Source organism: Schistocerca nitens, chromosome 5 (assembly GCF_023898315.1).
Source record: "Schistocerca nitens isolate TAMUIC-IGC-003100 chromosome 5, iqSchNite1.1, whole genome shotgun sequence".
NCBI lineage: Eukaryota > Metazoa > Arthropoda > Insecta > Orthoptera > Acrididae > Schistocerca > Schistocerca nitens.
The window spans coordinates 809,294,805-809,310,810 of NC_064618.1; the positions used below are offsets into that span (position 1 = coordinate 809,294,805).

Genomic DNA, 16,006 nt, shown 5'->3' on the forward strand with positions numbered 1-16,006 from the left:
TGTGTTCCCTTTTGCCTGCTTCATTTACTGCATTTTTATATTTTCTCCTTTCATCAATTAAATTCAATATTTCTTCTGTTACCCAAGGATTTCTATTAGCCCTCGTCTTTTTACCTACTTGATCCTCTGCTGCCTTCACTACTTCATCCCTCAGAGCTACCCATTCTTCTTCTACTGTATTTCTTTCCCCCATTCCTGTCAATTGTTCCCTTATGCTCTCCCTGAAACTCTCTACAACCTTTGGTTCTTTCAGTTTATCTAGGTCCCATCTCCTTAAATTCCCACCTTTTTGCAGTTTCTTCAGTTTCAATCTGCAGTTCATAACCAATAGATTGTGGTCAGAATCCACCTCTGCCCCTGGAAATGTCTTACAATTTAAAACCTGGTTCCTAAATCTCTGTCTTACCATTATATAATCTATCTGATACCTATTAGTATCTCCAGGATTCTTCCAGGTATACAACCTTCTTTTATGATTCTTGAACCAAGTGTTAGCTATGATTAAGTTATGCTCTGTGCAAAATTCTACAAGGCGGCTTCCTCTTTCATTTCTTCCCCCCACTCCATATTCACCTACTATGTTTCCTTCTCTCCCTTTTCCTACTGACGAATTCCAGTCACCCATGACTATTAAATTTTCGTCTCCCTTCACTACCTGAATAATTTCTTTTATCTCGTCATACATTTCATCAATTTCTTCATCATCTGCAGAGCTAGTTGGCATATAAACTTGTACTACTGTAGTAGGCATGGGCTTTGTGTCTATCTTGGCCACAATAATGTGTTCACTATGCTGCTTGTAGTAGCTAACCCGCACTCCTATTTTTTTATTCATTATTAAACCTACTCCTGCATTACCCCTATTTGATTTTGTATTCATAACCCTGTAATCACCTGACCAAAAGTCTTGTTCCTCCTGCCACCGAACTTCACTAATTCCCACTATATCTAACTTTAACCTATCCATTTCCCTTTTAAAATTTTCTAACCTACCTGCCCGATTAAGGGATCTGACATTCCACGCTCCGATCCGTAGAATGCCAGTTTTCTTTCTCCTGATAACGACGTCCTCTTGAGTAGTCCCCGCCCGGAGATCCGAATGGGGGACTATTTTACCTCCGGAATATTTTACCCAAGAGGACGCCATCATCATTTAATCATACAGTAAAGCTGCATGTCCTCGGGAAAAATTACGGCTGTAGTTTCCCCTTGCTTTCAGCCGTTCGCAGTACCAGCACAGCAAGGCCGTTTTGGTTAATGTTACAAGGCCAGATCAGTCAATCATCCAGACTGTTGCCCCTGCAACTACTGAAAAGGCTGCTGCCCCTCTTCAGGAACCACATGTTTGTCTGGCCTCTCAACAGATACCCCTCCGTTGTGGTTGCACCTACGGTATGGCCATCTGTATCGCTGAGGCACGCAAGCCTCCCCACCAACGGCAAGGTCCATGGTTCATGGGGGAAGCAGCTTAAACATTAATTTATTCTACTTCCTGAAACACAACAGATGACTGACCAGTCTGTCACAATTCAGTTTAGAGAGTTAGTTTGCACTTTGTTTGGCTGTTGTAACAATCGATAGTTAGTAATCAGTATCATTTTATTTTGTATATTTATTTAATTGTAGATCCCTTTCCCTCCCCCTCCCTCCCCACTGCAAAATAATTTGCATTTATCTTTTTCCTCATTCCCTTATAATATTAATTCAGTTATTTATCACAAGACTACAAAAGAAAGAAAGCAGCACATACACTGCATTCAATGTAGTATTTCCAATATGGCTATAATTATTATCTTCAATTACCAAATTGTTCATTACCTGTTCCATTTTTGTACATTGTCCCTTCTCTCTTCTCTTCCTCAAGAAAGATAATAAGTGCTATGTCAGAAGTACAGTATTGATGTCATTAATTTAAGAGTGCCAGTAATGTATTTTTTAATCATTTTCTTTCCTTTGGCCTTCTGAATTTCTGTGTTTACATATAACAGCTGGTTTACAGAGTATTGTATTTTGTGGGATGTTACTGTCACTGCCATGATTACATTGTCCTTGTTACAATTTCACCCTCACCTCATTCTCCCACCAACCAAGGAGATAACAATAGATGTATGATCCAGAACAAGGAGAGTGGCATTATGTTGCCTTATTTGATTATCATCTGTATTTGCTATGAGTAATACATTCTCTCTCTCTCTCTCTCTCTCTCTCTCTCTCTCACACACACACACACACACACACACACACACACACATTCATGTATAACAAAAAATAATCCATTATTGATAATATGATGTAAATGGACAGATAAAAAAATCTACTCACCAAGTAGCGACGGGAAAAACACACACACACACACACACACACACACACACACACACACACACACACACAAGGATTTGACTTTCACAAGTTTTCTGACGGAAGAATTTAAGGGGAAGGAAGAGGGGTGAAGGGAAAGAACTGGAGAGGTTTAGGGGAAGTGGTACAGTTTAGAAAAGTCATCCAGAACCCCAGGTCAGGAGAGACTACTTCATTTTTATATTATTTTTATTTTTTTCCTGAAAAGTAAGTACTGTTGTTTGTTAGTGGGTTTGATGTGGACAGAAGTGTGTCTCGCTATTCTTCAGTGAGGATGAGATCAACATCAAGGAAAGTGGCAAGGGATTCAGAGGAGGACCATGTGAAATTTAATTCTCCTTCTCATCCCATCTTGTAAGTCTCCCCTGACCCAGGGTTCTTGGAGACTTTTCTAAACTGTACCTCTGTCCGTAAACCTCTCCAGTCCTTTTCCTTCACCCCTCTTCCTTCCCCTTCAACTCGTCCACCAGAAGAGGGAGCCACTGGCTCCAAAAAGCTTGTGAAAGTAAAGTCCTTGTGTGTGTGTGTGTGTGTGTGTGTGTGTGTGTGTGTGTGTGTGTGTGTGTGTGTGTGACTTCCAAGGTCACTGAAACGTTGCTAAGAAAGTAATTATGGTACTGACTTCAGCTGTTTTGAAACAACACTTTAATATGAGGGAAGGTTTTGTCGACCGATTCCAGGAAATCGGAAACACCAAAGCGATGTTAACCTTCGTTAAAGCAGGAAACACTCTCAAAGCTGTTGTAACAGGATTTATTTTTCACCCTTACTAGAGATGCTGGGAAATGCAATTGCTGGATTTGAAGAACATGGTTTTGTGGAGCAGAAAATTTGAACACCTGTTTGCTGAAATAAAAATATTGGAAAGAAAATAAATGTTGCCTTAGTTCACAGTACAAGAAGTCTGCTCTGAAAGGCCTGGAGAAGGAAAATACATTGATTTTTAAAACCTGGAACAATATTCCTGAATCATACAATTATCTGCAAAAGCTAGTCTCCTGTCCTCCACTTATTCAGGTCTACATATCCATGCAAGCAATCATTTCATGCATGAACCGTCAGGAGTAAATCTAGAAGTCTTCTTATTGATGAGAACAGGAAATCATGCCTACTATTAAAAACAACATTGATGTTTGTCTTACCAAAACTTTTGAAGGTTATACAAGGCCATTGCTCCCATTACTGTGTCGGTCATTGTCACAATACAATTTTACAGGTTTTAGGTATTACATCAAGTTTTATACAACTTATACTTATTTTTGGTAAGACTTAAAACTGTAAGAAAAGTATTGTAGGGAGCAGTGTGGAATAAAGTTGTAGCAATTAGTACTTAGAAAGGTACATTGAGTTTGTATTGACAGGCAGAAAGGATAATCGAAAGGAGTATTTATTTATCTATTCTTCACAGTTGCAGTCTATTATCTGGGAAGGTGACATAGGCATTACAACCCACATGTTTGTGGATAATAAAATGTAGATATGATGATTTGTTTGTTATTGGTAGCTATAAACATTATGGAAAAGGAACCGGTATATGAGTCTTGATGGGAGAGCTGGAAGGGGTGGACTTCAGCCAATGTACCTCAATCAGATTGAGGACATTTTTAGCAAAGGCCAGTGTAAGTGTAACCTAATTGATTTAATAACAATATACCTACCCATATAGTTTAAATTTTAAAAAATTGGCACTCAAAAGAAATTCTGGTCGTTGTGCTGTTGATATTTGGCTGTTTTTATGAATGTGTTTCCCGACCACTGAAATACTCTGTTAGAAAATAGCATGTCAGCAGTTACTATTACTTTGCTTTTCAATATATAAGCCTGTGGAACTTCAAGAAAGTGGCACATGAATCTAAAGATCTCCTGGTAATTGCATAACATGATACATCACAACACACACACCACTGGTGTAATATTGTACAATATTTATTATTTTACAAAGCAGCTCTCAGGTGTTGTTTCATTATCGTGTAAAATAACAAATATTGTAGAATATTACACAAGCGTTGCGTATGTTTGTCATAAATTATCTATTCTTGTCATGTTCAACTACTTACTGTTTTTGACTGATAATCCCGTCTTTTGTTTTGTGAGTGGTGTCTTTTCTCACATCACAATTGATATATCGAATTCTAGATTTTGTATTGTGTGGGAAGGGAAGTGTTTCAGATAACCTCTTGCGTATTACTGTGGTGTTGGTGAAAGTAATTTGACTGTTCTTACTACATAAATTGTTTCAAGAAATGAAATTTTTGTGCTTGTAGAGGGAAGATTGTGCAATGAATTTACATGTAGAACATACATCAGTACTCAATTGAAGCAACTGTAGTTAAATTTTTCAATATTAATATCTGCCTTGTCTTGCAAACACTCAAATTAGCTCCGGATTATGGAACAGAAGTCTTTATTCAAAATAGTTCCACTTGTAAGCAGAAAGATTAATATTGGTTTAATCTAACAAGTAGGAATTTATGTCTTCATTATTGAGTAACATGCTCCAGCAACTGAGGGAAGGTTGATTTATGAATCTGATAAATTTGTCCAAATTAGTGATGTTTTGCTTAACCCTTTGACTGCTACATATGCGCTCACTGCATTCCGTGGACAGAACAGCTTTGTCGCCCCCCTATACCAGTACCTTTGCTGGGAGACCACATTTGTGCCGCTATCTGTGAATTGGTTGTGCTGTGCGGTCTGGCTCCTCTGTGCTGAATATTCCAGCAGGGCTGGCTTGACAATTTTTCCTGGCATTCTAGGTTTTGCCACCCCTGATAAGCAATAAAAGAATACAGTTTAACAAACAGTTTTAAGTTTTTCACTTGAATCCCTGCATAGACACACACACACAGATATGTCAATATTGTTTCAGTCCTAAGAATTACATCTTTCCTGAAGTTTTTAGAACAGTGTTAGAAGTATATGATGAAAGTGAAGTATCACTTTAGATTCATCTCAGTAACTTAGTGTTCTTACATAGTTACTCTTCCATAAACTTGTTGGCCTACATATATTCATAACTGTAATAACTTGAGGAAAGGATGAATCTATCAGTGATATCGCTGTAATACATCGACAGTCATCGGGAACAAAGGAGTAAATTTTTCGCTCCATGCATTTTGATTCCTTTCACGAATTGTCAGAGATGTGTTGAGCGAACATAGAGGCTGCTATGAAATACTTATCATTTGATTTTAAGAAAACTATTTGGTGAAAACATTTTATTCTTGCACCTCTTACAGTATAATATCTTCGCTCGATAAAGAACTGAATTTTTAATTTGTAACAAATTGTTGTATGTCTTGTGTTATTTGTCTTACTGTGCTGCATCCAGTCGAATAAAACATTGGATGAAATTTTAAGATTTTTGCAGGGGTAAAATGCATTGCATACGCTTTGCATATGAATGCATTATAGGGACATGTAATGATATGAATGCATTACAGGCGCATGTAATGATGTCAGCATGCCTGCTAGTCTCTCCAGGAACATTATTGCAATGGTTTTCATATGGAGGCATCAGGTACTCTACTTCTGTTTATTTTATCCTATGACAAGTACCAGGTGCAATTGCCTTTCACGATCTTCATGATTTCTTCCTCTGTACAGCCACAATTGCATAGCATTTTCTCATTCAAAATCAAAGATGAAAACAGCAACACATATAGCATCACAGCGGTAAATGCATACAGGCCAAACAGTGGAAAGCTGCTGAGCACTCAGGGTGGAAATGCAGCTGTTTGCTTGCTCTACTGGGCCACTAAGTGCCGCACATGTTTAAATGTCTCGAGCACACAGAGAGCCAAGTAGCCAGCCATGTTCACACATCGGGAGCACAAAGATGGCGGCAAGGGGGTGCGCATATATACATCTAGAGCACCTGACGAAAGGATCTAAGGTGGGCTTAAACACATACAGAGCGCACAGGGACAGGAGCAGTCAGAGAGTTAAGGATACGATTGTTTAGCAGCATTGACCTTGTAGTGCTCGTATTCAAACTTTTAAATACGTAACAACATTCAGTTGTTCATTGGTAGCTAAAGGATAAATTAATGTACATGAGGTCACATGAGTTCTGTAGATTTGCGTGTCTCAAATTCTCTATTGAAGTTTATTGTGAATAAATAAGATGATTATGATAATAAAGACCCATTAAGTTTCATGGGATTATGGAGATGATAGGTATCTCATATGAACAGACATATAATATCATCTGTGAAATTCTATACATTAGTTTGTGACTGGTTCTCCACTTATTGACACCGGGTCTGCAACACTTGGGGAAGGACATTTTAAAATAATGTTTCTAATAATTTGAAGCATATCTGAAAGTCTTGTGACAGCAATGTTATTGTGTAAAAAAATAAAATAAAATGGATGCACCATTACATACTAGGGACAAATTTGCTGTCAAATCTTTTAACGAAGTTGAAAGTGTCTTGAGGGGTAAAGTGAATACATATAAATCTTTTGAGCACTGTCCCCCATCCAATCACATGGTTTCATGTTGATTTTATATTTGAGAATGAGTAAAACTGTGACATCTTATCACACACTCATATTACACTGTTGACATTGTGAGTTGAAGTGGAAGATTAGTGTGCAAGAAAGTGCATTAATTGTACTGTGAAATAATTCATTGGCAACCGTTTCCTAGCTGGGGAAGCGGGTAAATAAGTTTGAATCGTATTGAGTCATTTGCATTGAGATCACCGGAGATTATGATGAGAAATAGTATTGTTTTTGACAAGTAGTAATTTATTATGTACCTTATCAAACTCATCAGTCTACCCTATACATACTCAGCTCACTCGGGGACTCGGTTTACAGTCCTCGTAATACATACTCATTCGTAATCAACTTCTCACAGTTTCTTTCTAGTACTTCAGTTTGTTATATTAATAGATAATTGTGTTAAGTTGGCTTCTTAATTATATTAGTGGTAATTTTATATGGTGATTGGAAAATCTATCTTTTTAATTATTTTGTGGAGCATATAATCATTTTTTGTCGTGTAACATCAACATTGACAAAGCATTTAAACTGTATTTTGCAGCAATAGCTAAGAAAAGTCATCACATTTTTTGTAGGGTAATTTGACATAATTATTTTTTATATTAGTACATGCTCTGTAAAATTGTTGAAGGGATTTGATGTAACTACTATGATTCAGCAGTACTTGTTTTATAAGTAAATTACAGTTTTAATAAAATATATATATATACATCAAAATTTAGCTGGGCTTAGTAGAAAACCTTGCAGTCTATCTATCTTGGGTCATTTTAGCAAGAACACAACTGAAATTATTGCTGTAGATCTTTGCTTTCTGGAAAGCTGTCATTGAGTAAAATTCTGTTACTGGGTCTTAATATAATACAGTAGTTAACTTGCTGTAAGAGTGGTATACATTATATTATGAAACTAATGTAGCCTGTGACAGATTTTCAATCTGTGTTGCTCGCATGTGTGGTGTGAATGTGTCTGTAAGACCCTTAATTGGTCTACAGATGGAGCTATGCCAGTACAGCCTCAAGTGCCAATAAGGCAACGGCGCTGCTGTGCCACTGCAGCTGTGGCTAAGATCTCAAGGTTTGCCCGACGATTACGGAGCGATTCCTGGGATGGTGTGTGTATTTTCGAGCTATTCTGTGTCTCTCTCTCTCTCTTTTTTTTTTTTCCTGTCACAAGCTTTCCGGTCACTATTTGGGCTTACTATATGTTGTCCCCTGTGTTCCTAAGCTGTACCTATTAACTGTGATGAAACCTTGTAGACCTTCCTTAATAATTTATTTCTTTTATGCTTAATGTAGTGAACAGTCTTTCCTATACTCACAACAAAAATGTGATTTTACTTACTACCATAGCTGGGATATTCATTGCCATTTATGTGGTAAGCCTTCCTACTGATTTGATTTGGTATAATGACATTGCATATACAGTGTATAAAAAGTCTTGCTACATTGATGATGTAAGGTAACTGATTCTGATACGGCATTCAACAGAGTTCGTTGACGGAGGATTGGGTATAAGGGTCTAAGGGTCCATATTGTATACATACTTAGTCTTGTTAATTTCTGAATTCGTCAGTTGCCAGCAAACCATTTGAGCAAGTAATCAGTCTCAGAAATAATGTGTAGGTAAATAGCTTGCTAGGTACCCATGAGATTGTTTGTTTTGATCAGTATTTGTCTTGTTGTGATACAGGCTTAAATAATAGCATTGAGAACTATAGCAATTTATTCGTATAGAAAAAAGTCTGTTTCTTTCTTAAAACTTAAACAGATGTGTGATATAGAACACCCCCAACCAAAAAATAAGTCAGTCATGTTTTCCCTCTTTTGTAGCAAAAACAATATGTATCCCTTGCTGTTATTTCCAGAAACCTTCCATAAAATCAGTGCTCCTATAGTGTATTGCTATCTCTTTCAAACTTAGACTTAGGTCAATATCCTTTTCAAATAGTGAGAGAACTTCTAATACTTACTGTTACATGTATTTCAGATTACCATGCTAATAGTCTGTATTTTCTCAGAGATTGTGTTAAACATTCATGACTTTATGAAAAGAAAGTTGCAGCTAAGTATTATTGTGATCAAAGTTGATCTGTTATCACCTACTGAAACAGAAATAACAGAAGCAGAAAGGTGAACATAAATTTAAAACATTGTTTCTCTGACTAGTTGTCTTTAAAAAATTCTTTTCTTAAGATCAGGGGAAAGAAAATGACAAAATCAGGAAAAGAAGATAAGTATATGTACCCTAAAGAGAGAAAACCCTGGAACAGTGGAAACTCAAGTGGCAGGAAATAATTAGGAAGTAAAAGCTTTGTAATAGTAGAAATTATTTTGAGATTTCTGCAAATAATGAGCTCTTGGCATTTGATGAATCACAGATCAAAACTAAACTAAATATAAATAAGGTCTGACCGGATACTCATACTAAAATAAATGAACAAAATTATGAAATTTTGTGGCTCTGTGATACTGACCTAAGTATACAGGTAACTTGTATTTTACTTCTAGTGTAAAAGCCGTCATCTGTTCATATCTCCACCAAAAATAAAAATAAAAAAATAAATAAGTAAAAAGAAAGGGGCACCCACATATAGCTGGGGGGGGGGGGGCAGGGCTGTAGAGTAGGTAGAAGTATTTAATTGCATTACTTTCAAAATAGTTTTCATTAGATCTGATGTACTTGCCTTAAAATTATGCAGTTCATACAAATGGTTTCAAAGTCAGATTGTAAACAACATGTTGCCTTAAACAATCTTTATTCCGCCTCTTCTGTGTCTTGAAAATATTGCCCCCTTTCAGTGTAGAGAACACGAACGTTGTCACAAGAGGCCCTGGTTCAGAGAGTAGAGTAGACACCAGACAATTGTCATTTTAATTTTGTGAAAAACTGCTGAATGCTAAAGACTGTATGACTAAGAGCACTGCCATCATACAGAAGCCAATGCTAACCACAATTTTGTACTTCTTTTCCTCAGTGCATCACACATTCGTTTTAGCATTTGTAAACAGCAATAGTACTTTAGGTAACTAATTATCAATTGACTGGCTATTTCAAGTCAAAAAACAAACCCACATTGTGTGGCACTGAAGCAGTCTTCTGTTGTCTACATTGTTATATGGGTGTGAGTATATGCAGACAGTTTGTTCTGCTGGTTTCTGTAACAGATGTTTATGTTAGCACATTTCTCTGTCTATCCACAGCTACAAAATTGCCATATTTGTGAAACAATGGTTACAAAAACACTGATTTTTAACTGACACTTCCACACTTATTGCAGTAGATCAGCTGATTCATAACCTTGTACCATAGGAAAACTATTGTCATAATTTTGTGGCCCCCTTTCCCAGTAGCTGTTTTTCCACGTTATCAGGATTGTATAATGTTGTGGTGTAATCAGTTCATACCTGTTGTTGATAGAGGACAGTGTTTTGGGTAACTACTTCTACTGTATGTCATAATATGTTGAAATCACATCCTCTAGAGACCACAATTAATTATCCTGCTGTTCCAAGTGTAAAATTGCACCGTAATTCAGTGAAGGAGTTAGTTTATTTCTTTTCACTTCCATTTTTGTATAACATACCACAAGTGAATTACTGTCATCCACTTTATGTGGCCCCAACAGTTTCTTCATTTTTATTCAGCTGCTTGTCCTGAATTACTAATTGAACAATAAAAGCTTTCACATGTTGAAAACATGTAATTAGTTGTAACTATGGTGTCACAGCTGCAAAGGATGACTATTTACTAAACAGTGAGGGTGGAAATTTTACTAACTAAACATGCTTGGTGTTGTAAGTGAACAAACAAACAAATGCAAATGTACAGACCGTTGCTGTATTACTCGCGAGTGAAGATATGATGTTAGATGTATTGGAGTTCCAAATTTCATCTGATGTAAACAGCCATGACTTGAATACTTCCACTGCCAGCTTAAATAGTGCCATGTTAACTAATGAAGTGCATGGCTTCCTGTTTGTTTTGATGTACAAGGTGTGATCACAAAGTAAAGGGAGTATTTTAATTTCCTGGGCATTATACACCAATTTTTAAAACTTTTTTTATCTTGTTGGTACACACATTCCTGATGTATGTTTGCATTTTCAGCTGTTATTAATATTTAGTTTATTGTTTACAGTAGGAAAGGTTATATATGTTGTTTTAGAGTAGTTGGCAAATTTTTGCTTACAAAAAAGATGACACAATGAGTGTGCATTAAATTTTACTTGGAAAATTGAATAAAATGCAGCACCACATTTGAAATGTTGACTGTGGCATTTGGCAAATCTGTACAAGTAAGATAACAATTTAAGAGTGGTATAAACATTTCAAAGAGGGTTGAGAAGACATTTAATATGATGACCACCCTGGATTCCCTAGTACATTAATTACTGACAATTGTGTCGAAGGAGCAAAGAAAATGTTTGGATTTGGAAAATCGCAGAATCACCACTAGAGAGGTTGCTGAAGATGTTGACATATGCTTTGGCTCATACCAAGTAATTTTTTCAGATGTTTTGAGCATTAAACGAGTAGTGGTAAAGTTTGTTCCAAACTTTTTGAATTTTAACAAAAAATGACATTGCTTAGAAATTGCTGAACGAAGAGACAACTATCCAGAACTTCGAGAGGAAGTTATAATAGGTTACAAAATATGGATGTATGGGTATGACATCGAAATGAAGGCCCAAACGTCCCAGTGGAAACCACCTGGAGAGCCAAGACCTGAAAAACTCAACAAGTTTGCTCACATGTGAAGGTTCTTCTCACTGTTTTCTTAAATTACAGTGGGATACTGCATCATGAATTCCAGCCTTATGGACACACAGTCTGTAATGAATACTGTTAAGAAGTCCAAAGAAAATCCTTGCAGCAAAACTGCTTGTGGAAATTGCAGCCGAATAATGCTCCCGCTCACATCTCCATACTTGTTCGTGATTTTTTGGCAAAAACAAATCAGTTATGTTGCCTCAGCCACCATGTTCGCCAGACATGGCCCCCTTTTACTTGTTTCCATTTTTGAGGCTGAAGAGAACCATTAAAGGACATTGTTTTGCCACCATTGATGAGATAAAAATAGAAACACTGAAGGAGCTGAATACCATAACAAGAAGAGAGTTCCACAAGTGCTTTGAAGATAGGAAAAAAGCATTGACCCATGTGTGTTATGTCAAAGGGGGATTACGTAGAAGGGGACAAAGTAGATGTTGGTGACTAAATAAAGATTCTTTAAGAAAAACAAAAATTCCCATTACTTTTTGATCTCACCTTGTATTTGTAGGCTGTCATTGGCATTTATGACAACTCTCCAGTTCAGTTGGCATTTTTCCACAAGTATCCAATGGTGGTGACGCAGGATCTGTGATAATCTCTGCGTGCTGTGATGTATAATGAATAGAGAAACACACACGAGGCAGTGCTATGTTCACATAGTTCCTCCCCCCTGCATTGAATTGATGCATGATTTGTTGACAGGGATCCGTTTCATTACTACATTGTTTCCCACAGCATTTGACTTTTTTATATCTGTCTTTTCTGAATCAAAATACATATTTCTTGTACACAATGGTATGTGTAAATCCTAGTGTCTGCATGACATAAGAAATGTCTCAGGTGTTGGGTACCCAAAATCTGACTGTGATGAAGTGCACTGAAATTGCACATATTAAACATGACACACTTTACTTGCCAGTACAAGGTCAGAAAACATTAGCATTATGTGGTACACCAAACTATTCAATTTATGATTATAATAAGATTTCTCTCTCTCTCTCTCTCTCTCTCTCTCTCTCTCTCTCTCTCACACACACACACACACACACACACACACACACACACACATGTAATTACTCTGAATGGACTTTGTTGTTACATACATTTGTGCATAAAAATAAAATTTGTTTTTGAGAAATTGTGTTTCCATGTCCTTAAACACAGTTGTTCAGCCCCCATCCTGCCCCTCCAAAAATCAGATTACAAATAAATTGATGTATGAACTACACACTAATTGAAGAAAAAAGTATTATACACCACTCTCAAACTGGGTCTATTGTTTGACTGGTTCCAATGTGAGCATCGGAGCTATATTACATAGCTGAGAGAAACAGTAATTTAAATTGCAGTAAAAACATCCTGGTTTATCGGTATAGATTCCTGGCTTGTTATTTGCCCAAACACATGCCACACACTCAGGACTTGGAGCGTTAACTGTTTCTATTTTCTTCATGTAAGATAGGTGTCACCATGTTTTGGTCTGTGTGTGTGTGTGTGTGTGTGTGTGTGTGTGTGTGTGTGTGTGTGTGTGTGTGTGTGGACAACATAGTAATAAGCATACCTTGCGTAGAGAGAGAGAGGAAAAAAAAAGAAAGATTTGAAAGCAAATAAATCACTGGGCCCAAATGGCATCTCAGTTTGATTTTTCGAGAATCTCTCATCTGGTATAAAGTCCCAACGAATTGAAAAAACTGAAATATATAAGAAAGTTAAAAGAATGGACTTGCGACAGCAGTTGCAAAAGTCAGTGCAGAACTGACTGTCACATTCGTGAATCCATTTAGCATCAAAACAATTCCAATTATCTGGGAATTGCAGGTGATCTGGAAGAAAAGTGGCAGAAGCACGGTGACTTGGGCAGCTATATCGTGATATTCCATGGGCCCCATAGTTCCTCTGCAAGGTTACCTTACAGCCAAAGATTGTTACCCTTTTCACTAATCAAGTCCATCGATGGTAGAATGTTTGTTACCCAGTAGTTGTGCTGCGTTCAAAGAGGACAGGGCCCCTGTTCATACGTTTGTCACGGGCTAGGACAGGTTTTGTGAGCATGAGGATGAATTGTCGCATCTCCACTGGTTACCACAGTCACCTGATCTCAATATTATTGTGCCTTTGTGGTCTACTTTGGAGGAAAGGGTGTATGATCACTATCCATCTCCATCATTGTTGCTTGAACTTGCAAATATTTTGCAGGAAGAATGGTATAAGATCCCATTGAAAACCATACAGGACTTCCATCTGTCCGTTCTGAGATGATTGGATGCTGTTTTGAATGCCAGTGGGTTTCCTATACTTTATTAGGGCATGGTAATGTGCTGTGTTTTTGGTGTTTCCATTTTTTTCCTCCCTTTATTCCCTCCCTCTCGTGCAATTCTTTGTTATAAGTCTCTTCTGTTTGTTCAGTTTTTCCGTGTAGTATTCATTAATTCTTGTACAAGTTGATATATATAATTGTGTAAGCACAACTGGGACAACAGCACTACGAAGTACTGAACTTTTCTTGTCGAATGATCTGAAATACCTCCCCTGTATTTAACTCTTGGACTTTGTGTTAATTGCTGTTCATTTTGTGGTACCAGATATATTTCATTTGAAAACAGGAACAGGAGTGTATTTCTAATACGATGGTGAGATCTTTTCCAAAATTTTAAATTTTTAACAACCAATTATTGATGCATTAATTTTGCTGTTTGCCGAGATATGTTCATGGACACGCAAGACAACCAGCCATTTTATATTCCAGTTGCTGGCTTCCATTTCCTTTGTGATTCACTTCCATCTTCAGAGTGTACTTTCATAGTTCCTTGACATTGTCACTCTGTCTCAGATTTCTATTATCACCTTTCGTGTGGCGGGTTAAACTCTTTTGATGCCTACAGCATAATCTTTTTTTTTTATCATTTTCATCATTATTTCTTCTGTGATGAGTCATGGGCTGCCAGCAGCATCCACGGCAAGTCAGAGTACTTCTTCAAATTCACACTCAGTGATGAAATATTGCTCTAGTATATAATTCTGATTATTTTTTATCTTTCTTATGTTCTCCTTGTTTTATGACATAGGAATATTTTAGTGGTTCAAGAGAGATGCCTTGCTAGTAAACTGTTGAATTTATGTATTGTCGTATTTATTTCTGCTGCTTCAGGTATATCTTCAACCAACTCATTTCCGCAAATGTGTGTCATTCTTTCTGGTGAGAGATGGGTGATGGAGAGTGGTAATTGTATGTTCTCATACTGGGATTGTACGTGTATGTATAAAACGTCGCCCATATCCGGCCATCCTGATTTAGGTTTTCCACAATTTCCCTAAATCGCTTCAGACAAATGCCGGGATAGTTCCTTTGAAAGGGCATGGCCAACTTCCTTCTTCCCCATGCTTCCCTAATCCCATGGGCCCATTGACCTCGCTGTTTGGTTCCCTCATCTCTCTCTCTCTCTCTCTCTCTCTCTCTCCCTCTCTCTCTCTCTCCCCCCCCCCCCCCTTCCCCCCTCTTCCCACCCACTACCACGCACAGTTATAGATGTTAAGGCTTGTTGTGTAAATTGTGGAATTGCTTAAAACTTCAGTAATGCCATGAAATGTGGAAGTCGTCAGTGCTGATACTGCATGTTGCATGTGTGTTGTTACAGCTTTTTCTTTTATTACATATGTTACTACTTAGAGTAATTTGGTTTCATTGTATTCTAAACATTCTGCTGCACATATCTTTGATACAGTAGTAATAATGCAATTTTGTCTTAAGATCGTGGTAGCTATATTGAGTTTCTCCTGGATTGGAAATAAATTATTCAGTTAATAAATAGTGTTGAACATAGTGATATTTTTGACATACAAATATTGAGAATTGATACAATAAGTGATTATTTTGAATTTTGACAGATGAAGACAGCACACACAGTGAAGACACATTACCCTCGCGTCGGAGTGGCAGACATTCCCTTAAAGCTAATCCTGACCTGCCGCTCAATTATCCTGTATTGGACAAGTTAATAAAGAACATGATAAATCATAAAGAAGCATGGCCATTCAGATTGCCAGTCAGCAAAACAGAGGTAGGTTCATATCTTGGTGATATTATAAAACATTACTGTGGTGTAGGACAGGTTATGAGACGAGTTACTCAAAAATATTTTATTTTGTTTATAATTGTAGCTGCTTTAATAACACTTTTACATATTTTTGTGGGATGAAACCAAGAATATTGTTTACATATATGGTAACTATTTATGTTAGTTTGCTTTTTTTGGTTGGTTGTTACAATGAGAAGGAATGCATTGGGGTGATGAGTGCTCGGTGTACTTCAGGCATGTATATTAAGATATGTCTTGGCACCCTTTCTCTAACTGTTCTCCAAACT

General features: G+C 37.1%; 1 protein-coding gene across 2 annotated transcripts in view; it reads left to right on the forward strand.

Annotated features, from left to right (window-relative positions):
- Positions 1-16,006, forward strand: part of LOC126260036 (bromodomain adjacent to zinc finger domain protein 1A) — a 146,907-nt gene that overhangs the window by 117,431 nt on the left and 13,470 nt on the right. Inside the window, exons 25-26 of one of the 2 annotated variants that reach the window (XM_049957209.1) lie at positions 7,863-7,979; positions 15,529-15,701. In XM_049957209.1, coding sequence (XP_049813166.1) covers positions 7,863-7,979; positions 15,529-15,701 — 290 coding nt within the window. The remainder of the gene's footprint in view (positions 1-7,862; positions 7,980-15,528; positions 15,702-16,006) is intronic. The other variant, XM_049957210.1, reaches the window with a different exon arrangement.